Raw genomic sequence first — 24,270 nt, forward strand, 5'->3', positions numbered from 1 at the left:
ATAATAAGTGAGAACATTCACTTTAGAGGAAAGATTTAAGGTTTACTCAAACCTTTGATGTAAATATTATATCCTTAAATTGAATGTATCATCGTGTTCTTCATGCATAAAACTTATCTCTACACATGAATCAAGATCTTTATTTGAAAATCCTTCATAAAGTTTTTAAATTTCATTTCCCCAACAGTGGTATCGGAGCTAGATTTGATTCATGTATAGAATTCATATATTTTTATTGAAGAAAATCATCATTCATGGATACAAATTTATATATACATATGTATATATTAATAGATAATGACGATATATGTATATTTGTGATTGGATGATGATGATGTAATTTTGAGCCATGTATGAATCTTATAGGTTAATTAAATGTAATTTTATCTTTGGATGAATATAATTAAGGCTTTGATTTAACTATTTGAAAGTTTAATGATGTAATTTTATTTTATTTTAATTGTATTTCAAATTGTAAAATTTATTTAAAGCCATGCAATCTTCATCAAATGATACTATGAAGCTTCAAGAAGGTCCATGAAGGTTCAATTAGGCTTCAAGAATTTTCTAAAACTTTTTAGAATATTTCTGGAATTTTTTGGGCCTAATTTAATATTTTTGGAATTTTTTATAATTATTCTGCAATTTCCGACGGTTTTTCGGCTGCCGGAGCGTCGCCGCTGGCAAGTTGGTGCCGAAGAGATAACTGCCAATCTAGTGCCGTGCGGTCCACATGCGCCAGCGCCAACAGCCGTTAGATCAAGATCATAAGTTGAAGACAATCCCATGCGGCGCATCACATGATGTGCTCCATAAGCAACAATCAACTGGCACGTGAGGACCACCACGCACCAAACAAGGAAAGTTACTCTAGGCGCATGCCACGCCTTGCTGCCCGCCCTAAGCACGTGCCAACGCGTGAGAAAGTCTGGTAAGCGCATGGGCTTGCGTTAGATGTGTTTTTTGGCTCCTGTAGGTGCACAGGACCTTATGGTGGACCTTCAGACTTGGTTTTATGATTATTTTGTGTTGTTTTCACTCAATAAAGAGTTAATTATTACCTCAAAGTGAATTTTAAAATTATTCTCTATTATTTAAAGATAGTTGGAGTTTCATGGGGTGCAATAATTATAGCATTTAATAATTATTTAGTTTTTAATGTTAAAAGTTAAATCCATTGGCCATTTCATTTATTTGTTTTTGTCTAACATTTAGTTATTTATAGGATGAACTACATTAAACCCCCATTTTCTATCTGTGTTTTTCACTAAACTCCCATTTTCTTTTCTTTTTTTTTATAAAAAAAACCCCTTCAACTATTAGAGGGGGGTGATTTAATTAACTTCCGCTAACTAACTATTAGGGGGGTGATTTAATTCTCAAATATATATATATATAGCAAATAAATTTCAAGAAAAAAAGAACCTAGATTTATATTGGAAAAAAAAAATTAGGCATTATTTCTGGTAGTGCCCCTTTTTAATAAATCTATATAAAATGAAAATCAATAAAAACCAAATAAATGAATGCTCAATATAATTCTCAAATATATATATATATATATATATATAACAAATAAATTTCAAGGAAAAAAAAAAAAAAACCTAGATTTTTTTCCTAAAAAAAAAAAAAACAACCTAGGTTTATATTGGTCTGAAGGTTAGATGGAAATGAAAATATATTATAATAATGGATAAATAAAAGAAGTTGAACAAAAAGAAAAGTACATGTTATTGCAATGGTTTTTTTTCCAATATAAATCTAGGTTTTTTTTTTTTTAATTTATTTGCTATATATATATATATATAAATCTAGGTTTTTTTTTTTTTTTTTTAAATTTATTTGCTATATATATATATATAATATTATAATTATGGATAAATAAAAGAAGTTGAACAAAAAGAAGAGTACATGTTATTGCAATGGTTTTTTTTCCAATATAAATCTAGGTTTTTTTTTTTTTTTTTAAATTTATTTGCTATATATATATATATATATATAGCAAATAAATTTTTTTAAAAAAAAAAAACCTAGATTTATATTGGAAAAAAAACCATTGCAAAAAACCATTGCAAATTTTGAAAAAGGTTTTCTGGTACCTCTACACCATATTTTGTACACTGCTTTCCTTCACTTATCTTGGAATGCTGCTCGTTGCAATAACACCAAGCTATCCAGTAGCTGCAGTTTTACAGTCAACTTTTTACACAGTTTTCATCTTGTTTTCTGGATTTATGATTCCTCAACCGGTAAGACACTAACTACACTTGGTATTACCTTTCCCCTGAATGAATCTGAAATTTAAGACTATTAAATGGATCAAGCTTAAGAATGTCGTGATAGCAGAAAATTTATGAAATAATTTCCCATTATTGCGGGGTGCTAGAAGGAGTGGACTGTGTATAAATTATCCCAACTCTCTTTGAACAAAGTGAATGCTCTCACTTAAGCTTACTTTTTTAGCATACCATACAATGGCATAGTGGTTGAAAATTCTGGATGTAGGGAACTTTGTCTGTAACAATTGTGGTCAAAATTTCTTTGTAAAAAAGTTGAATTTTGAAAGAAACAAAAAACTTATTTTCTTCCTACTTTTAAGTTAAAGTCAAGTGCCTGCAATCTGAAAAATTGGTTGATAATATGAGCAACAAACGAAAAGAAATACAAAAAGATAATTTTTTTTCCAGTTCTCGACAGATCTTTCTTTTTTCTTTATGTGTGATGTTTGTGTGTTGATGGACCCCAATCATTTCAAATTTTGTATAGTGGGTGGAATCATCGAGTTTAATTTAGTAAGAAAAACAGATTCAAATTCGCAGAATTTTGTAGGCTTTTTTATGGTCAAGTCTTCCTTACATTTCTTTTTGATAGGTTCTCAAAGGCTATATAATACATAGGATTAGCTAGTGACTTAGATTTTGTAAAACTCAGCTTATTAACTTAGATTTTCATTTAGATTTAGGTTGGTTGCTTTAACTATTTAGAACTTGATTCCTAAATGCTGAAAAAAGGTTTAGATTAAAGAAACTATATGTAAAGTAATATAGAGTCTTGCATGAAAAGATTATACAATGAACTTTCCTATGTACTAAAAGCTAGGATTTCTAAATGATAAAAAGAGTTGTACGAGAGGTACTGATATTTGTGTGCCATATGAGTCCTGGCGAATCCATATGGCCCAAGGTTTTGCGCTAACCAGTGCAATTTAAACTACTGTAAAACCTTGGCTAGATTGCCGGGTGCTTTTACCCATATTCCTCTCCTATAGAGGCACCCAATAACCATTTGTAAGAAAGTGTAAACTCTTGGTTTTTGGATTTTGACTTGTGTATATAGAGATACTAAATCCAATTGTGTTGTTTTTTGGGTTGCAGCAAATTCCTGAGTGGTGGCTCTGGTTGTATTATCTATGCCCTACATCTTGGACACTAAATGGTTTGCTTACTTCCCAATATGGAGATATAGACACACAGATTATGGTGTTTGGAGAAGCCAAAACCGTCGTGGCGTTTTTAAGCGATTACTTTGGATTTCGCCATGATCAACTACCCATAGTTGCTGTTGTTCTCATTGTTTACCCCATAATTCTTGCTTTCCTATTTGCATTCTGTATTGGGAAACTTCAATTCCAAAAAAGATAGAATGTTGTAAAGCCATTTGTTCACGATTTCATTGCTTTTCTAATCATTGTAGTCGTAGTTAAGGCTTCATAACTTCTAATGTTCGTATACTATCTTCCATGGCAGCTGACTGCAATGTTGGTGCTGTTTCGTCCACAATCTTAGTGGATCATAAAATCTACAAATTCAATGATGGGATACAGATATCTACATAAACTATAAAATTTCTCATTTTTGCCGCCGCTTGTAAGTCTCCATTCTCAGTTGAAAGTCAGCCATGGTGGAGGTGGAGGTGGAGTACGGCACCTAAGCGAGGAGTACCAAATCAAGACGGTAGGCGGCAAAGAGGAAGATGGTGATGGCAACAGCCAAGACTTCTCAAAGGCCCTTCAATAGGTTTAGTTCACTCTACAAAGGGGCACTGCAGCAATTGACCTGAAAAAGGAGGATGTGTAGGTGTAGCTGTGTAGGTGAGAAAGACTTTCCTACACTAGTGATACTACGTCATTTGTGTTATTAACCAATTATATTTTAATACTACGTCATTTGTGTTATTAACTAATTATATTTTAACACATTAGTATTTTACTTTAGTAGACTCTATCACTAGATGTCAGCAAACATTTCTCTTGTAAGTGATCAAAATGTGCATAGTATCACAGTTGGTGATTTTGTGCGAGATATGTGTTTTGGCACTGAAGGGTGTAATTTTTTCTTTTCATGGTGGATTATTAATTTATTATAACTTTAAAAGAATTTGATTCTTACCTTACCGAATCAAATCCCCAATGCAATTAATGAAACATGTGCAGAATATTAATTTTTTGTTTTTCTCTCAAACTTCTAATTAGTGTCATGAATTGCGCACTCTTAGAAAAAAAATAAATAAATAAATAAATTTTCAACTTCATTGTACAGAGGAACGTGAATGATGTAGTAGTACGTACCTAACTTTCATAATTAATTATCGAACGTGCGCGCACACACACCAATACACGCACATGTCAAGTTATGGAGAGCTTCAAGCTGGAATGGTAGAAATACAGAAATTTGAAGATGTCCATAACTTGATATTGGCTTCGTCAGAAATGATTGTATCAATCTGAGATTTGAGAGACTAAATAACAAAGTAATGAGATATGTAATCTCTGGTTTAGATTATTCTATCTCTTAATTGCTTGTCCATTAATTTTGTACTTGGATATTAAATATCTTAGTATTATTTGAGTATTGTAACAATCTAATTTCACACTCTAAAAATAATCATAAATAAATTAAGAGAATTACCTATAAATTATAATAAGAAGAGCTGAGTCGGATTAGATTGAAAAATTCAACATTCCTGTAGCATTAAAAAAATGCATATATATAAAGCCTTTAAACGATATAATTCAGCCAAAAAATACAATATGTCTCGAGTTAGTTTAATGGAGCATATGAATAATGATTTTTTGTTTGTTTCTAAGTTAAGTCATATAAAACGGGAGTCGGTACGAGAGTGAATTCGAGAATGGAAACGTGAAAGCGACAGAATTAAGTTATAAATAATAGTAATTTGAGTCAGAATACACGCAAAAAGTAAGAGCGACACCTATTGAAAATAATTGTTTTACTTAGTTTCTAACTGCATACTGTAACTTGTCAATATTAGTTGTAGGGTCGTCGAAAAGTTGATGGTATATTTAGTGAAAATTTAAAAATACCAACAGTGCCCTTTCTATAAGAGAGTGAAAAAAAATGAAATTCCAACCGTGGCCCCGTTAAACAAGAGTGATTCCTACTAAACCCTACCGCGAAAAATCTCAGAAGATCGCCTTTGAATTTTCTCGTCTCAGGTTTTTCATTTTCTTTTTCTCGGTTCCCAATCAAAACAAAACTCAATTTTTACATATATATTTATATATACACTTCATTTGTGTGTGTCTCATAATCATCTTTAATTTCTCATTTATATACCAAATGATTTTTTTCTTTCACTTTCCTAAGTTTTTTCCGACGACGGTTTCAATGCTGCAGCCGGCATCCACTGGGACTTATGATCATCCCATATTCGATTTTTTTTTTTTTAAAAAAATTTCCTTTAATTTTTGTTCGCAAGGCTTAATTTTGAGAATTTTGAAAAATTCATTCAATTGTTTATTGTTATCATTTTGGGTTTAATTGAGATGCTAACCCAATTGGGAATTTAGCAAAATTTATTCAATTATTTACTGTTCAGTTGTATATTTCCCCAGAGGTTATGGACTGGGTTTTTTGAAGTGTTTAGCTGGAATTGGAATCTTTGTTAAGCAATTCAACCAGGAATATAAGAGAAATTGAATTTGCAAACACCCTTTCACAACTAGGTTGGAAATTCACATTTCACTTTTCATAATTTTTATCATTGGCTGAATTATATTTATTTATTTATTTATATTTTACATATAGGTTGAAAATCTACAAGATTGTTAACACTGTTTGATAGTTATGAAGATTGAATCATGTATGATCTATTGTTCAATTGGTGAACAAGACCCTTGAAAATGGATGGATATTAACTATCTGTTAACACTGCAGCAGTTGACTTGAAAAAGAAGGATCTGAGAACATACTGTATGAGCTTCATAGTGCCAACCATGATAGATTAATTATTATATACACAGTACCTTGCTAACGGTCTTATAATTCCTCATGGCAAATGTGGTGTAATTTTTAATGCATCTCAGCCAATAGAGCAATGTTTATACACCTTGCTTGCATATGCCCTTTATTTCTGGCCTATTTTTCGTACTGGTTGATCTCTATCTTGATTCAAATCCTATAGAATATACATAGTTGCATTCAATTTATTTGTTGGCCTTTGACCTTGTAAATGGTAAAGCATTGACTATTTATGATTTACCTATGTGATCCAGCTTAATACTAGATTGACTGATATGTCAAATCTATGCTTGTTTGTACATTCAATTAGCACATGTGTGTGTGTTTGTATATATATATATTGATGTTGGGGTCCTAATTTTGTTTTGGCCCGGGATGCTTTGCAACCTGATATTGACCCAAAACCGAACTTCGTGATAATTTTTTTCCCCTCATGGACCCAATTCTTGAGGGTCCATAGCGGCGTTTAGGGTTTGGAGTGTGTTTGAGAGAAAACACTGATAACCGTAGTTGGAGAGTGTGAGAGGAGGTGGGGGAAGCTGAAATTTGTAATGTCTAGTTCTTCGCATACTAAAATCTTTCGTCAGATCTTCACTGTGGATGTTGGCTTTAAGCCAAACCACATAAATCTTTGTGTTCTTTATATGTGGCATACTGATTTTTTTTATTGTGTTTTTGGTTCACGGTATTTGTCACAACATATATGTGTGTGTGTTTTGATGTTGGGCCTCTTAAGGGTATTGTACTACTTTGCCTACCCATCCAAACTATTGCCCAGACGCGAACATGGCCTTTAGTCTGAGCGCTTGGCGAGACACTGGAAGAAGGATTGGATTTGTTTTGATACCACTTGTAATGGGTCGGATGCTTGCAATTATGTGAAAAGAAAAATGCTACTCACAAGGACTAAACAGGCCTACTAAACAGTGAGAGGTTGTTGCACTTATAAGGGATGCCTCGTGTCTATGTAGACGCATATTGAAAACTGTGAGCACAGAGAATGTGCAAAGCGGACAAGATGACAAGAGTTATACAAGACAACTAAATTGGTAAGAGCCGTCCAAGACATTTGGGTTGGTGAGAGCTGCACAAGGCAACCCAAATCTGAACAGCTATACAAGGTAAGGAGAATATTACATCAACAACAATATCCCTCTCTTTTTCCCTTTTTTTGGTTAGGTAGCAACTTTTATTAAACTTTTTCATCTACATTTTACAGGAATGAGAATGATGCAACAACTAACCTCATTAAACTTAATATTCTAAAAATTAAAGAGAAAACCGCATATCTGTATATAAATCCATAACTTCTTTGTCTCTCTTCCCACCATTCATAGTTTGAAGTCCTCTAGTACTCAACATGGCTCATTTCGTGGGTAATGATGAGATAGAATCACTGAGAACAGAGCTAAAAAGTCTCAGTTCCTCATTTCAGCATCACACTTCTAGTTTCCGAAGCAGTTCGGATTTGGGTTCTGTAATGGGTGATGAGGTTGATGATGAATGTGCATTGCAATGGGCTACCATTGAGAGATTACCCACTTTTGAAAGGTTGAGATCATCTTTGTTTGACCGTGAATATGGTGAAAATGGGGTTAAAGGAAAAAGGGTTATTGATGTTACTAAGCTTGGTGCTCTTGAATGTCATTTGTTCATTGAGAAACTTATCAAACACATTGAGAACGACAATCTTCGCTTGCTGCATAAACTCAGAAAAAGAATGGACAAGTAAGTTTTTTCTTCCTTTTTATGTCCATTATGGGATACATATCAACATACATGCATTGTGTATATATATGTGTGTGTATGTATGTGTATATAAAAGAATCTTGAAGTGCACATATATATGGTTATATTTCCATACAACGAGTAAAGATCAATGCTACTCACGCCTACTAAACAATGCGAAACAAAAGTGACCACTAGACATAATAGGTCCCATATGATGATCTCTTATCACTATCTATTGTTTACCTGTGTTTCGCATTGTTTACATTATTGACTGTTCAAGTATATTTTTATACAAGAGTTATTGTGCTAAAATTTAATTTGATTCTTGTAGAGTTGGTGTAAAATTCCCCACTGTGGAGGTGAGATATGAGAATCTACGAGTGGAAGCAGAGTGTGAGGTAGTTCATGGCAAGCCCCTTCCAACACTATGGAATTCACTCAAAAGCATGCTTTTTGTAAGTATTTTAATTTTCAAGAAGTAACTTTAGAGCTTTACCCCTAATTTTATGTATGCAATGGAACCGGTCATTTCCACCCTGACAGTAATATTGTGGTTCAGGTTAGGGTCTTAAATAGATAAGAGTTCATTATGGGCTGACCCAACAACACTCTGCCTGCCAATAAAATTTCGATGCAACTCTTACCTATATTAAGTACTTTTGCTTGTCAAAGTTCTTGTTATGATTTATTTATTTTTATTTCTGAAAAGATTTCCGTCTTCAAAAAGCTTGGCATGTTGATAAAAATTGTTTCAGATTCAATCTCTGCAGATTTCTAACCCAATTCAATCCCAAGCAACCCCATTTCTGGGCCTTATGTGAATTATATGTTTTCCCATGCACATTTGCATGCTTGCATCAATAATTATTTTTGCTCTGTAATTATTTGAGTCAAACATTTGGGGTTTTTTGGTTCTTTTTCTTTCTTTTTTTTTTTTTTGTTTATATAGTGAAAGTCAAATATTTGATGAACCAGTTAAGCACTCGTCAGAAGAGAAGAAAATGATCCATTCCTTTAAATTATTTTATTTTATTATTGACGAGCACACAATCCCCGACTATTGGCTTAATGAAGCCTTGAACTCTTAGCCTCTCGTATAAGAAGATGAGGAGATACCACTTGAGCTTAAAGCCTTGGTTGTATCTATCTCTTGTTCTTGCTGTTTGGATACAAGAATTAATGTGTGAATCCATGTGTTACGCATATTTTATCCAAAAGCAGCCTTTGCTGTGGTTGCAGCTCCCTATTTGTCGTTTTAAATTTATAATGATTGGTGCATTCTGTTAATCAGGATTTTGCTAAGTTTCCTGGGTTAAAGTCACAAGAAGCAAAGATAACCATCATTAATGATGTCAGTGGCATCATTAAGCCCGGGAGGTATGCAATTGACCAACCAGCTTATCAGCTTTCCTCAGCTTCTTGTTAGTTATAATTATCTACAACTTCTATTGAAAGCATTCATTTTCAATTGTTTCCTTTATTGTCTTGTCACTTATCTAACTGGGAATCCCTATTCTTTTGACTCGTCCACATTCTCGAATGGTTAGACCATCAAAATATGCCCAGCCTTATGGCCAATGACATATTACCTTTCAAGTTGATAATATATGTTTATCACACAGGCTCCAGAAATTCAGAGCTTATACTGTGATTAAATCAATTTATAGTTCTTTTAACCAAATGAGTTAAACTATAGGAGTATATGCTTTAAGCCATTAACTTTCGCAATATTCATTTTTATCCTTAAAATAGGCAGTTGCAATTTGGTGGTCCATCCTTTCCTTCTTTAACCAAAATTAAATTAAATGATTTTTACTGTTGGAATATTTTTAACATGACTCAGTATTTTTCAAACTTGAGAGAATGATAAATCAGTTGGTTGAATTTTATCAATCGAAATTACACACTGACGGATTTACTGAGTTGGGGTTTGCCATGCGACTTCCATTTAGTGCACAAGTATATGGTTGCCTTGAAACAGTTCTATATTTCAATTTTTGCTACCGGTGTGAAAGATACTTTTTGTGAAGTTTCATAGGCAAGAAACGCAACATTTTTTTCATCAAGTTTTTGCTTGTTGAGTTAAATAATTTAATAGTTTATTTAAGGATGCTCATCTTTTTGCAGAATGACTCTACTGCTTGGTCCTCCTGGATGTGGGAAGACATCTTTACTGAAAGCACTTTCTGGAAATTTGAGAAAACCTCTCAAGGTTTCTACCTTTTTATACACTTCATCTTCTTAATAATAACCTTGTGAGAGACCTAAACAAGCATGCATGCACGAAATAATTATCCTTAAAGTTGATTTATAGAGCAAATCTGCACAATTGAAAATACAAAAAAGCTCAAATGAGACTTGTTTGGAACTTAAAATTTTCTCAAGTTCTTTTGGGTTGTAGTTGGCACAATGGCACTACTTTTTTCTTCTTAAAGAAATGGATTCAGCTGGTTTATTTCTTGCATACAGTCCCAAGGGCCTCACCATGCAAATTGTACTAAAAATAGAGTCATCTAATCTTAATTTCAACAGGCAGAAAGTTGCCTCTTTGATATGTGTGTGTATGTATATATATAGAGGTTTTGAATCCTAGTAACTATTATGTAATATGTCCTTGTAAAATTAGAGTTAGCTGTTCCCTGTGTGTAGCATATACCCACAAGCACCATCTAATGTTAGAAATATTTATTGGTTACTACGGTGGGATAGCTTTTAAATCTGAGTCAATGAACAACGCAAAGGGATTACCCTTCTAGATGTATGGTGCAGAGAGCAGATGATGTATCACAATGAAAAAGAAATGTTCAGGTACCACAATAAACTGGAAGAGGTTAAGGTTGAAAATGTAGCCACTCTACACAATTGAAGACTTTAAACTCTTGTAGTGTGAATGTAGGTCAACATATTATATATTTTGTAAGTGTGTCTAAATATTATACATAATATTAATGGAATCTTGATTTTTCTTTTGATTGGTTGCCAATAGTTGCTTTAAGATGCATGTCATACTCTTCAATATATTTTATGCTATGTCCTATCAACAGGTTACAGGGGAAGTTTCTTACAATGGATGCAAACTGGAAGAGTTTGCACCCCAGAAAACATCTGCTTATATAAGCCAATATGACCAACACATTGCTGAGATGACTGTGAGGGAAACACTTGATTTTTCAGCCTGCTGTCAGGGTGTCGGAAGCCGAGCAGGTATGTCTAGTTTGAGCACACGACTTAGCTCATTTTAGCTGTGGATATATGTATGGCTATAATTATAATGAAATAACTTTTCTTCCTGCAAAGAGATTATATTTGAGCTCACCAGAAGGGAGAAACAGGCAGGCATTATTCCAGATCCAGACATAGATACTTATATGAAGGTGATTTTAGCATCCCTGGTCTTCTGCCTCTCCATGTTTATGGACTTGTCATTATCTTCCTTGAGGATAGAATCTATCATTTTTAAAATATCTTTTGGTTTTGTCAGAAATATTGATTGGAATATTTTTCTTTGTATGGATGGGGGCTCAGTTAAGCTCATGGCTATATATGGAAACTATATTGATTGAAATGCATTCATTTTCCATGGAAAGTTTGAAAATAACTTCTGCTGAGGTTTTGTTTTCTGATGAAATTTTGGACCATTGCAGGAAAAAAAAAATGATGGAATTTATACTTTCCAACTAAAATGATGGAATTTTGGACCATTGCATAAAAAAAAAATGATTGATGAAAGCTCGCAAGCTCAATCCCCTACAAAAACAATTTTCTGATGAAATCTTGCAAGCTCAATCCCCTACGAAAACAATATTTACATGGCACAAATTATATTCTGTATCATATCATAGTTACGACTTAGGACTTAGGAGTTATGTTATGGATTGAATGACAAAACAGGTTGAGATTGTTACGGTAATGGTGTGGATACTGTTACAAATATGTTATTTATGCTTTGTACATGCATCATCATTCCACAAGATTCAGTTGATGGGAACATATTCCATTGACCCACTCACAATTTTATGACACACATTAAAGCACAACTCTAGTCTTCCAGGGATCCATGATAAAACAGACTCTTGGATCAGATTGTTAGGATTAACAAGTATGAATTGCTGCATTAGTAGGGTGCATCCGAATCTCTGCTATCTGATTTAGATACCATCATGATAATGCGCTTAAAATGGTTTCTTGTTTGGAATTTAATTGGTCATTCCAATCCTCTTAACATATTAAGGGCTTGAGTCACTTACAAAGTTAAAAACATGCATTGTAAAATGCTAGTTGATATGGATCAATGCATAATAACACAGTAAAGTTGTTCTTAACATGTCTGAAGTTCTTTATGCAGCTGGCGGCATGTATTTTTTAATAGTATAACCATCTTTTGTTTTAACAGGCAATTAGTGTTGAAGGACAAAAGACAACTCTTCAGACTGACTACATTTTAAAAGTAATTCTATTTTAACGGAACTGATAATGTGCTTCTTCTTTGTACACTAAAGATGGCCAAATGCTTTGCCTGTTGATGATTTATCAATCTTTGCCATGATTTCTCAGATTCTTGGACTTGATATCTGTGCGGATACACTGGTTGGAGATGCCATGAGAAGAGGTATCTCCGGTGGTCAGAAGAAACGATTAACTACAGGTAGTTTGAATACAGAAGTTTGACAGATTTATCAGATAGTACAACCACTCACAGTCACTATAGTATTATATTTAGCTCTGGAATTTAATAAAATTAATCCCCTATATCAGACAATCTTTCAATTCCATTTTCCACATAATTGAAGTATCTCATATATGTATATAGTTGAAGATTGGCTTTCCTTGTATTTTGCAGGCGAAATGATTGTTGGTCCAACAAAGGCTTTGTTTTTGGATGATATATCAAGTGGCTTAGACAGTTCCACCTCATATCAGATTGTTGCTTGCCTCCAACAGTTGGCACATATCACCGATGCTACAGTACTTGTGTCACTTCTTCAGCCGGCACCAGAAACCTTCGAACTCTTTGATGATATTATCTTGATGGCAGAAGGGAAGACTGTGTATCATGGATATCGCAGTCATGTTTTAGACTTTTTTGAGGGTTGTGGGTTTCGGTGTCCTGAAAGGAAAGGGGTAGCTGACTTCCTCCAGGAGGTTAGTTCGTAAATTCCTTTTGTGTTTGTATATCTTCAAAATAAACTTAACAAATTGAATGCCTGGCAGGTTATTTCAATGAAAGATCAAGCACAGTATTGGCACCGGACTGAACAACTTCATAGTTATGTTTCTGTTGATATGTTCTCTGAGAAATTCAAGGAATCTCCTTCTGGGAAGAAGCTAGATGAGGAGCTCTCTAAGTCATTCATAAAGTCCCAGAGCCATAACAGTGCCATTTCTTTTAGCGCGTGTTCTCTTTCTAAGTGGGCACTCTTTAAAGCTTGCATGTCAAGGGAATTTCTTCTCATGAAAAGGGATTCTTTTCTTTATGTATTCAAATCAATCCAGGTTATAGTCAGTACTTTCTCTTTTTTTCCTTTGCGTTTTATGCCTTTGGAAATGCATTCTTTAATCATTACTGCATTTCAATCAATGTTATGTTGTTGGTCTTCTATGTCTAAGGTCTGAAATATAAAAGGCATCTTTTTTGCAGCTTGTCATAATTGCATCTATGATGATGACTGTATTTTTTCGAACTCGGATGACTGTCGATGTTGTTCATGCAAACTATTTTCTGGGGGCTCTTTTCTTCACTCTCATGATTCTTATAATTGATGGATTTCCAGAGATGTCCATCACTATGGCAAGACTTCCAATTTTCTACAAACAGAAAGAACTGTACTTCTACCCAGCTTGGGCCTATGCAATTCCAGCTTCCATTCTCAAGGTCCCTCTTTCGTTGTTGGAAGCTCTAGTTTGGACATCTCTAACTTATTATGTAATTGGATACAGTCCGGAGGCTGGCAGGTGAATGTAACATGACTAAGGCTTAAATTTTTTTTTTTTTTCCTTCACACATATATTATTGAAATAGGTCACCACTATCCCCACCTATCTTTGGATCATTGACTCACCTGTTGTTAATTTTTTCGTAGACTAGTTAAACTTCATGTGTACTCTATAGAAACATGCATGTTCATGTTGTAGTTGCAGGAAAGAAAGGATTAACTTCTAAAATCAGCAGTGTTTCACAGGTTTTTCCGCCAGTTCATTCTCCTTTTTGCTGTGCACTTAACATCAATGTCCATGTTCCGTTTCTTGGCATCAGTATTCCAGACCGCCGATGCTTCTACAACAGCTGGTAGTTTATCAATATTATTTGTCTTACTGTTTGGTGGCTTCATTATCCCAAAACGTAAGTTTTCAATAACTCATTTCCAAAGTGGTCTTAGGGATAACACCCTAAAGAATGCTAAATCGTGTTGTTGGTTGCAGCCTCCATGCCAGTATGGTTGAAGTGGGGATTTTGGGTTTCCCCAATAACGTATGGTGAGTTAGGCCTTGCTTTAAATGAATTTCTTGCTCCACGATGGCAAAAGGTGAGTTCCTAACTCCCCAAGTTGTTGGATCTATAAATAAGGTATCTTTTTAGAGTACGAGTATGCTTGATGAATTATATGCTAATACAGTTTCTCAAAAGCATGGGAGGATCACATCGGTCCAAGGAACCATATGTTGAAAGCACTAGCTAGTATAATCACCATAGGCATCCTTTTCAGTGATATGTATATTTTATTTTACATCAGTTACCATTATCAAGAAGTACACCAACAATGATGATGAGGGCAGCTGGGAACAGAATGTCTTTTTACTTTTGGATAGCCAACATGAATCAATTTCCTGACTTCATCAATTATGCATCTATTTGATATTCATATTAGTTCTATCCACACAGTCTTAGATGTTCTCATTTCTGATTAAGTTGTTCCATACTTGTCCATAAACTGTTAAACACTTCATTTATCTGGGTGCTACATCATATTGATGTGTTGCTTCTCCTACCAATGCTCCCTCTTATTATACTTTTTGCTAGAATATACTACGTATTTCTATTCTCCACATATTCTGATACCTAACTTAGTTAAACCTTTCAGTGAATAACATGATAGTATTTATGATTTGTTGTTAGCGGCTTATGATCATCTTTGAGGTCTTAATAGTAGATACAATTGGGCTCTAGTTCTGGATGTATGACGCGTGAAACTTTCTCCTTTACCATCCTCTTATTATTTTGCCTATTATGTTTTTATGGTTTATTTTAATATCCGAAGAAGATACACGTTCTCTGTGTATTCATTCTCTGCTCATTCTTTTATGCAGATGTCGACCACAAACACAACATTAGGCCAAGAAACACTTGAAAGCCGTGGATTGAACTTCAATGCATACTTTTTTTGGATATCAGTTGGTGCCTTATTTGGGTTTACATTGATTTTCAACGTTGGTTTTACCTTGGCCTTAACGTTCCTAAAACGTAAGTATATCTTTCTAAATGGAATTCAACTGGAAAAATGACCTCCGGGTATATATTTTATTCACATTTCAATTTTCCTCTAGCTCCGGGTTCTCGTGCTATTATTTCAAATATAAAGCTCTCCCAGTTACAAGGAAGTGCAGATCCCACCATTGTGGAAGATAACTCCAGTAATTCTTCACCTAAAACTATTAAAGTACCTTGTAAAGGTCAGGCATAAATCTTTTCTTCCCTGTTTTAATAATTTTGAGAGAACTGCTTCCTGCAATTTTATTCCTTTTATGTTATCAATATTTTCATACTGCTGTTAATCAAGGTTTCTTTGTTTTATTTTACAGGCGGAATGGTTTTACCTTTTGAACCTTTGACTTTAGTGTTCGAGGAAGTGCAATACTATGTTGACACCCCTTCGGTAATCATATAAACATTATCATATAACTATTAAGTAGCTGTAGGGATAGCAAGACTCATTAATTAAATTTTATTGGGTAATTTTATCATTTTCTTTTGGTTTCAGGAAATGCGACAATGGGGTTTCACTGAGAAAAAGCTCCAACTTCTATGTGATATTACAGGTGCATTTAGGCCTGGTGTTCTAACAGCAATAATGGGTGTAAGTGGAGCTGGGAAAACAACTCTTTTGGATGTTCTTTCTGGAAGAAAAACTAGTGGCACTATTGAAGGACAAATTAAAATTGGAGGATATCCTAGGGTTCAGGAAACTTTTGCTAGAATATCAGGTTATTGTGAGCAAACTGACATACATTCTCCACAAATTACTGTAGAAGAATCAGTTATATTTTCTGCTTGGCTGCGTCTGCATCCTCATATTGATTCAAAAACCAAATATGTAAGGCCTACGCATGAGGAAGTTGAATTTACGTATATTATTTATATATCATTTTACTTAAATTGCTTTTACATGTCTTCATAGGAATTTGCGACAGAAGTCCTTGAGACCATTGAGCTTGATGGAATCAAAGATGCCTTGGTGGGCTTACCAGGTGTTAGTGGCCTATCAACCGAGCAACGTAAGCGGCTCACAATAGCTGTGGAGCTTGTTGCTAACCCCTCTATTATATTTATGGATGAACCTACATCTGGACTGGATGCAAGAGCAGCTGCAATTGTCATGCGGGTGGTCAAGAATGTGGTTAATACAGGAAGAACAGTTGTTTGCACCATCCACCAACCAAGTGTTGACATATTTGAGGCATTTGATGAGGTAGGAAAACAACTGTTAGTGATAACTATTTCAGGGAAGTTTAGATCATAAACTTATTTTTGGTGCTGAAAGAATTAACTACATGAACTGGAAAGCTGCTTGATCACCAGTGGTAGCACTCCATAAAGTCAATTATGTATATGCTTAGTCCAGGAAATTACTTTTCCGGTTGTCATGCACTAACCAAGCAATATATGAAAACCCAATCAACATAAATCGTTAGACCTCATGTTTTGAACTCTTTGATAAATCCCAGTATATCACTCAAAAAGTGACATGATAAGTAAGTGGTTTATATGGTACTCCTTGGTGCTTTTATTGAAGCTATTGTAAATTAGTGGTTAAGTTATGATTAGAGCTCCATATATAACTGTTACCAGGATTGGAAATTAACCAAAGTTTCCATAAAACTAAGTGATAAGATTCCTATAGCTTGTTGATGTTGGATGTGCTTTACCACCAAAATCTTTCAAATCTATTAATAATATAGCTAGAGATTATAGATGTTTTTTTTATTTACTTCATTATAATGGGATTTAATCACTTCAAAACACATAGATTTAGGACATTAGATTTTTTTCTTTTTTTTTTTCCTTTTTTTTTTTTTTTTCTATTTCTGGGAAAATTCAGTTTTAATTATTTTTCTTGTATTCAAATATAATAATTATGATTAAATACAAATAAGTAATGTCTAACACTGCTATTACATTCACTGCAGTTAATTCTATTGAAAAATGGTGGACGTATGATCTACTCTGGACCATTGGGTCACCATTCAAGTAGTGCCATTGAGTATTTTGAGGTCAATTTGCCACATCAACACATAGACCTCTTACATATTCTTTCCTCATTATTAATTGTATTCCATTTAACCGTGTCTCTCAACAGGGTATCTCAGGTGTGCCGAAGATCAGAAATAATTACAATCCAGCATCATGGATATTAGAGGTCACTTCTGCATCTGCAGAAGCTGAACTTGGTGTAGATTTTGCCCAAATATACACGGAATCTGTTTTATATGAGTGAGTTAACTTCCAATCATTTCTTTGATTGTGCATCTCTCTGAAATTAGACAATTCATTACAAAGTTGCTAGATGCAACAAATGCAGAGGAGTCTACCTTCTCAAATAAATATCATATGAAGATCCAGTACATGGTTAGTTTTAGTACCATAGGCCTGCCGATCCGATAACCCAGAATTCTTGATTTAAGAGTCTTAAGAGAGACGGTTACATTAGAGGCAAGGAGAGAAGGAACTGTTTATTGCAGTAAGCAGAGAGACCATACTGTCTTTACACAATGAGGTTTTATTGTTTGTCAGGAACGTGGGGCGGGGGTTGTTGGAGCTTAAAGACTAAATATTGGTTATATGACCATCTGCTCACCACATTGCGGCAAAGACTGGATATTGCTTAGCTGCAGTGAGAAATTATTCTAAATAGCCGCTGGACCGAGGCTAGTTGTGACGTAAATAATTTCAAATAGGTTCTGTCTGGAGTCTTTCTAGATCATGTTTAGCTGCTTTCCAGTCATATCATACACGTGATTTCAACTAAATTCTCATTCATGAACTACCTACACATAGTTCATGTTCAGTGTGTGACATTGCATCTAAAACTCAAAATTTTGAGCCACTTACTTGATGTTTATCGTTAACTAGAGTTCTGAACGACTTTGTTATTATCTAATTATCGAATCTTCAGTGTTTAGTATTAAAAATGACGACAGTATCAGGCTTGCTGCTAGTTGGATACTGGATGGCGCATTTGTAATTGATCTAATACTGTATAGTAACTTACAGTTGACTTTTCAAATGCGGGAAATTAAGTATGAAAACCAATTGTTCTCCATAAGGCATTGATTTGTTTGCGATAACTGGTATTCTGGTATAAGATTTTTTACATTTGGATTGTATATGACTCCTCCTCTGTTATTCTGATTGTAGGAACAATAATGAGCTTGTAAAGAGGTTAAGTTCTCCGCCTCCTGGTTCAAAAGAATTGTCTTTCCCAACCCAGTTTTCACAAAATGGTTGGGGACAGTTCAAATCCTGCCTCTGGAAACAGCATTGGTCTTATTGGAGAAGTCCTTCATACAACTTACTGCGTTCCTTGCATTTACTTATTGCATCCTTGCTTTTTGGAATACTGTTCTGGGATCAGGGAAGGAAAATGTAAGTAAATTGAGTTAAAATAAGGTCAGGTTTTAAGTGGTACAAGAACACAATTCAAATTAGCTTTGGCATATGGTGATATCCATTTGGCCAAATGAAGCTGTTATATAAATCCTTCTCTCCTTGAGATGGTTTATTAGTATGAAGCAGACTCTTCCTAGCTTTGGAATCTGACTTCTATAGCAATCGACCCAGCATCATAAAGTTAAGGAGAACATAATATGAAATACTGTGGAAATGGATATGCCAGTGCATAGGGAAAATATTGTCATTTTGCACATCATTTATGGGAAACATTTTTTTCCCAGAACTAATGCATTAGTATTTCATATATTGCATTGATTTGGATGACTGGTTAAAAAGTGTCATTTCTTTAGACAATGGTAAAAGCGCGAGCTCTCAAGTGCAAGAGCACATGTTCAAGTCTCAAAACTGCCACTTTATACAAAATAATGACAAAGTTTATGTTTGTCTCTAATCTTCCCCTCTATCACCCCATGTAGGCAGCACATACATTGAATAATGCACTCATGGATGACTGGTGACTGCAGAATATGATATTAGTTCATTGCTTGAGTTACCGTAATTCATTAAATAAAAGTTCAAACATTTTCCGGTTAGTTCCATATCTGTTTGATTTCACAAATGCACAAGTAAGATTCTTTAAGAAGTATCTTCGGATTAATGTGGGCTGTAGTTGAATATTTCTTAGACAAGGAGTCACCGCAAAATGCTGTTTTCTATATTCACTGAACTCCTTTGTTGTTGGAAGGACTTCTGAAGATTTTAACATTGATTTCCTTTAAGACTTCTCAAGATCTCTAACATTAATTTCTTTTTTCTGGGCAGAAATAACCCACAGAGCTTGTTCAGTATACTTGGTTCAATGTTCCTTGCACTAACTTTCTTGGGTGTAAATAATTCCTCGACAGTTTTGCCCTATGTCTTGACAGAGCGATCCGTTCTTTTTCGAGAAACATTTGCAGGGATGTACGCTTCATGGGCTTATGCACTTGCACAGGTACTTCTTGGAAACTTTTTGAAACAGCAATACACTTGATTTGATCAAAACCCAATCAAGTTTGACTTCAGAGCTTAATGATGTTGAATTGAGTTGGATCTTTCCTAGGGTTCTTGATGGACATTTCGAGAATAACTCATAGTTCTTCCTGAAGTGGGAATGTTTAGCTGGATAATTAGCAATAGGAATACCTTTTCCTCTAAAACAGTAGCTTTGCTGTACTATTGAGTCACATTTATTTATTTATTTATTCTTATTATTATTATTTTTAAACATGGTAAAGACCAAACTACCAATCCTTTTCTCCATCTTCACCCTCTCCCCCTCACGTACTACAAGAGTATTTGACTATCCTCGCCTCCCTGAAATAAAGATGTATGTTGTTACATCTTTATTGCAACAATGTACCACCCAACCCACCACAATCAAATACTAACAAAGCTAATTAATAGCTAAGAATGAAAATAGTAGTTGATTGCTAAGATTCCAATAGTTTATTGAATTCCTATACTTGTACAATTTACGCTATGTAAGTTTCCAAGCATAAAAAATATTATGAAACTGCTTCCTGCTTCCTGTTTCCTGCTTATTGAAATGTGTTGACCGATTGCATAGGTGATAATTGAGGTTCCCTATCTCTTCGCCCAGTCACTTGCATTTGTGGTCATCACATATCCAATGATCGGGTATTACTGGTCGGCTTATAAGGTTTTCTGGTACTTCTACACCATGTTTTGTACATTGCTTTACTACACTTATCTTGGAATGCTGCTCGTTGCAATAACACCAAGCTATCCAGTAGCTGCAGTTTTACAGTCGACTTTCTACACTGTGTTTATCTTGTTTGCTGGATTTTTGATTCCTCAACCGGTAAGATACTAATCTCCACTTAGTATTTTCTTTTCCCTGAATGAGGCTGAAATTCTGCTACAGTTCAAGACTATTAACTTGGATGAAGCTCTAAATTGTCATGATAGCAGAACGAACCATAGTTGTTAGGAGGAGTAGAATGGGTATAAATGTAGCCTGACTATATTTTTACAAATTGAATGCTCTGAGACTCAAGCTTAATTTACTAGCATACTGTGCAACGGCCTAATGCTAGAAATCGCAGGATGAGGGAACTTTTTCTATAAGGATTCTTGTCAAATTTTAAATAGTGCATTTCTCAATTGTTCTTCTTTTTTTGATCCTATTTTTAAGTTTAAAAGCAATGTGCCTGCCATCTGAAAATTGGTTGATAATATGAACGACAAAATAAAGGAAATATAAACTAATAATAATAATTATGTTTTTAAGTTCTCAGCAGATCTTTTTATTTATTTATTATATATATATATATATTTAATGGATCCCAATCATTTCAAATTTTATAGGCTTTTTTTATGTTCAAGACTTCCTTCCATTTCTGTTTGATAGCTTCTTCTCAAAGGGTAATAATATAGATTATAGGCTAGTGACTTAAAATTTTGTAAAACTCGGTTTATTAACTTAGAATTTTCATGCAGATGCAGGTTGTTTTAACTATTTGCAAGTTGATTCATAAATAGGGAAAAAAAAAGGGTTTAGATTAAAGAAATTGGATGCAATGGTAATATATAGAAGATGCATGAAAAAAAAATTGTAAAATGACATTTCTTATGAGCTAAAAATAAGGTTTTCTTAATAAAAATAAATAGTTGCGCGAGAGAAATTTGTGATACTTATGCCTTTTCCGAGTCCTAGCAAATCCGTATGCTAACCTGGACAATTTAAACAAACTTTAAAACTTTGGCTACCCATGTTCCTCTCTTCTAAAGGCACCCAAACACCACTCTCTTCTAAAGGCATCCAAACACCATTTTCAGAATTTGTAAACTCGGTTTTTGGATTTTAACTGTGTGTAGATTTGCCAATGCAATTGTGTTGTTTTTTGGTTGCAGCAAATCCCCAAGTGGTGGCTCTGGTTGTATTATCTATGCCCTATGTCTTGGACACTAAATGGAATGCTTACTTCCCAGTATGGAGATATAGAGAGAGAGATTATGGTGTTCGGAGAAGCCAAAACTGTCGCGGCATTTTTGAGAGATTACTTTGGATTTCACCATGATCAATTACCCATAGTTGCTGTTGTTCTCACTGTATACCCCATTATTCTTGCTCTTCTATTTGCATTCTGTATTGGGAAGCTTAAATTCCAAAAAAGACGAATGTTTTGCAAAGCCATTTGTTCATGATTTCATTGCTTTTCTAATCATTGTGGCAATGGGTTCATGTGCTATCTTCTCTGGCAGATGACTGCAACTTTGGAGTAATCAAACAAATTCAGTACAAAGTAACTGTAGATTGGATACATTTAGGCTCGGTTTGTTTGGATGTAAAATATTTTTTTTAAAGAATATTAATATTTTTTTTTTCTGGTGGTTGATTGTTGCGATTAGGGTTTTGTATTTTTTACTTATTTTATGAAAGTTGAGAGTTCGAGTCTCATTAAGATACGTAGGTGCGTGCCTTTCTTATCAATAAATAAAAAATAAAAATAAAAAAATCCAGACATTCCATACAACAATGGGAAATCGTTTCCTATGAAATCAAACATTGACAAATCATTTAACAAATGAAAATATAAATATGTAGTCTCTCGGACTTGGATTATTGTATATTCTTTCTGTCACGTAGCCCCTTCTTAACCATGGTTTATTGTTGGGTTTGTTTGTTTGGTCCAACAATAGGGCGGAAAACACGCCCTCTCTAGCGCGTGAGGAAATCCCTTCAAAACCCAAAATAGCCCTAAACCCCAAATCCCACCATTAACGAAACAATTTTGTTTCCAAAAATCGATTTCTCTCGCCATTAACGAAATTATCTCCTGCATGCACACACCAATACACACACACACACATATATATCTATATATTCTTTCTTTCTCTCTTTCTACCATTCCAGTTTGAAGATGTGCATAACTTGATATTCGCTTAGTTAGTCAGAAATGATGGTCTCAATTTGAGATTTGAGAGACTGAATAACAAATTAATGAGATATGTAATCTCGGGTTTAGATTATTCTATTTCTTAATTGCTTGTCCAATAATTTTGTACTTGGATATTAAATATCTTAGTATTATTGGAATATGGTAACAATCTAATTTCACACTCTCTCTAAAAATAACCATAAATAAATTAAAATAAGGGTAAATTCCACCTACACTTCTTGGAGTTTGTTAATATTCCACACACACCCCTTCTACGTTTCATAATTCCACCCACTTCCCTTGAGGTTTTGAGTCAATTTTGCCCTTCCAATACTTGAAATGACATTTTTAACCTCATTAGCCGATGCAAATTTACAAAATTAACCTTAACTTATAAACTAAAAAGGATAACTGTGCCTTCATGTCACCGAACCCAAAACACCCCCATTCACCAATCGTTTCAACTTTGTAAGTCGCCGGAATTGAGCCCACAGTATTAATCCATGCACCAACAGATGGTGACCAAACAAGTCTGAACGATGTGCAAGGATGACTAGGCGATGCAAAACGGGAATTGCAACCACATAATTTACCAACAAGGCCCGACGACGAAGCTGTTTTTACTGGCGAGAAACGGCGAGACTGAACTGACAGGCGATGAAGCGATTAAACGGTGGTGAAGAGGACGGCAGACATGTTTCAATGAAGGACGCTGATGAGACTGTTTGGTGGAATGAAATTACCGGCATGTAGCGGGCTGTGACAAGGATGGTGAAGCTTGCAGTTTTAACAATGGTGACGAACTTACAGAGCTAGGCCGGATTCTTCTACAGAGCTTTGGCATGTCTATGGCCGTTTTGAATTGGGTTTCACCGAGGTGGGTTGAGGAATGGCTGCTCGCCGGACTGAACTGGGTTTGGTCGAACTTAGTTCGTTTTAGCTTTCAGCTTGACTGAATCGCAGAACTGGGTTTGGTATGACTGAATCGCTGTTAGCCGGTCTGAAAAAGGAGGAACCTTAGTTCAGTCCAAACACCGGACTTCAACGCCGTCAAATCTACGGCTGTGTAGTCGCCATCAAATCTACCTTCGTAACGCTGGATAAGAACGAGGTAAGACGGGTCAAAAATGACGACGGCGAAGTTCACAGCTACCTCGACCCAGTTCAGTCCGGTGATCCCAGGTCCGACGAAGCTCAGTTCAGTCCGGCGAAGCTTCACGGTTTGTTCACTACATGTTGGTGGTCTCGCCTACGCTATTTTGGCACCTTAACCAAAGCACGTTTGAACTGAGGTTCACCTCTACTGCTCGCCGGACTGGACTGAAGCTCGCCGGAGTCAAACCTGTGTGTAATGTATATGTGTGTATATGTGTCTTCGTATATGTACGTGGTGGGTGGTCAGTCGTCGTCGTGGTGGGTTGAGGTGGAGAAACGACGAGATCGGTTTTGT

At 34.9% G+C, this 24,270-nt stretch overlaps 2 protein-coding genes across 2 annotated transcripts; both read left to right on the top strand.

Annotated features, from left to right (window-relative positions):
* The first annotated feature begins 2,090 nt into the window (after positions 1-2,090).
* On the top strand, positions 2,091-4,148 carry LOC132299541 (pleiotropic drug resistance protein 3-like). Its single transcript, XM_059796240.1, has 2 exons — positions 2,091-2,249; positions 3,375-4,148. The coding sequence occupies exons 1-2, from the start codon at positions 2,145-2,147 to the stop codon at positions 3,639-3,641; spliced, it is 372 nt and encodes a 123-aa protein (XP_059652223.1). The 5' UTR covers positions 2,091-2,144; the 3' UTR covers positions 3,642-4,148.
* Positions 4,149-7,487: 3,339 nt separating this feature from the next.
* LOC132299542 (pleiotropic drug resistance protein 3-like) lies at positions 7,488-22,267 on the top strand. The gene is made up of 24 exons (XM_059796241.1): positions 7,488-7,988; positions 8,323-8,446; positions 9,283-9,368; positions 10,119-10,203; positions 11,036-11,195; positions 11,289-11,365; positions 12,385-12,438; positions 12,546-12,636; positions 12,832-13,133; positions 13,203-13,484; positions 13,630-13,943; positions 14,171-14,331; positions 14,412-14,515; positions 15,297-15,450; positions 15,534-15,659; positions 15,789-15,862; positions 15,968-16,300; positions 16,385-16,675; positions 17,394-17,477; positions 17,564-17,697; positions 18,622-18,849; positions 19,699-19,870; positions 20,486-20,740; positions 21,793-22,267. The coding sequence occupies exons 1-24, from the start codon at positions 7,621-7,623 to the stop codon at positions 22,084-22,086; spliced, it is 4,353 nt and encodes a 1,450-aa protein (XP_059652224.1). The 5' UTR covers positions 7,488-7,620; the 3' UTR covers positions 22,087-22,267.
* The last annotated feature ends 2,003 nt before the right edge of the window (positions 22,268-24,270 follow it).

Source organism: Cornus florida, unplaced genomic scaffold (genome assembly GCF_030987335.1).
Source record: "Cornus florida cultivar Cherokee Brave unplaced genomic scaffold, ASM3098733v1 CherokeeBrave_3.0.0_Hap2_Chr03, whole genome shotgun sequence".
NCBI lineage: Eukaryota > Viridiplantae > Streptophyta > Magnoliopsida > Cornales > Cornaceae > Cornus > Cornus florida.